Consider the following 845-nt stretch of genomic DNA (forward strand, 5'->3'; position numbering starts at 1 on the left):
TTCACGGCTCTCTCGAATCCCCAAACCCCCGCCACCCGGAAACCACAGCCCGAGAGAGCAGGTCCTCCGGCTAATTAAATTTCCCTCTCAGTGTCCTGCTCCTTTCAATGTCAATACTTGCCTGGGCTCACAAACGCCAGCGGCCTCGCAAAAACCCTTACAAGTGACGCACGTTAAATCGGGATCGAAATGCACTTTGGCGTGTATGGTTGAAGGGCGTCAGAAAGGCGTTGGTTTGACGTGCTGGTTGAAAACAGGGGGGGAAATATCCGACTAGATACAGATCTTACCGCATTGCAGGCGCCCCTGGCCTTAAAGGCGCCAGTTTTCTGCAGATTCTCGGCCTTAAAGTAGAGCTCCCTTCCCGCCATATCATCCAGGGCCTGGCAAGTGAACACGGGTGTCCTGTGCACCCAGCCATGGATCCTCTGGGACGCGGCTCGGACGTGAAGGAGATCAACAGGTGCGGCTTTCACTCCGTTCATGGCGACTTCCTGCGGGAGGAATGGACACTCGGGGACGCGTTCGGATGGCGGTTCCCCTCCAGGAAATCTTATCTCGCGCTCAGCAGTGCCTGGCGCGGATGGTTTGAATCCCGAAGCAGGGTTTTACGGCTGGGGTATTTTTTCAGGTGTATTGGAATCACTGAAGGTTAGAGATAGTGACGATCTTTTCACTCTGGATGGAGGCGATCGCGTTGTCTTTGCCCGCAGATAAACATGTTCGAACGTCTGCTGGACCGTTGCTAGGGACGCTGACGGTTGCTAAGGAAGCGTTGTGCCGGCGAGGTTGGAAGGTCTCGGGGGGGGGGGGGGGTTCTGTGTTGTGACCGGCGTTTATGTCCA

General features: G+C 55.7%; 1 protein-coding gene across 1 annotated transcript in view; it reads right to left on the reverse strand.

The window, feature by feature from the left end:
* The window catches only part of LOC119591367 (probable serine racemase), a gene marked incomplete in the record, with an annotated part of 15,061 nt that extends 14,424 nt beyond the window's left edge, over positions 1-637 (reverse strand). The window contains 1 exon segment of the mRNA XM_037940107.1: positions 291-637. Within this exon segment, the coding sequence (XP_037796035.1) occupies positions 291-485 (195 nt within the window).
* Between the last annotated feature and the right edge of the window lie 208 nt (positions 638-845).

The sequence above is a fragment of the Penaeus monodon genome, chromosome 28 (genome assembly GCF_015228065.2).
Source record: "Penaeus monodon isolate SGIC_2016 chromosome 28, NSTDA_Pmon_1, whole genome shotgun sequence".
Classification (NCBI taxonomy): Eukaryota; Metazoa; Arthropoda; class Malacostraca; order Decapoda; family Penaeidae; genus Penaeus; species Penaeus monodon.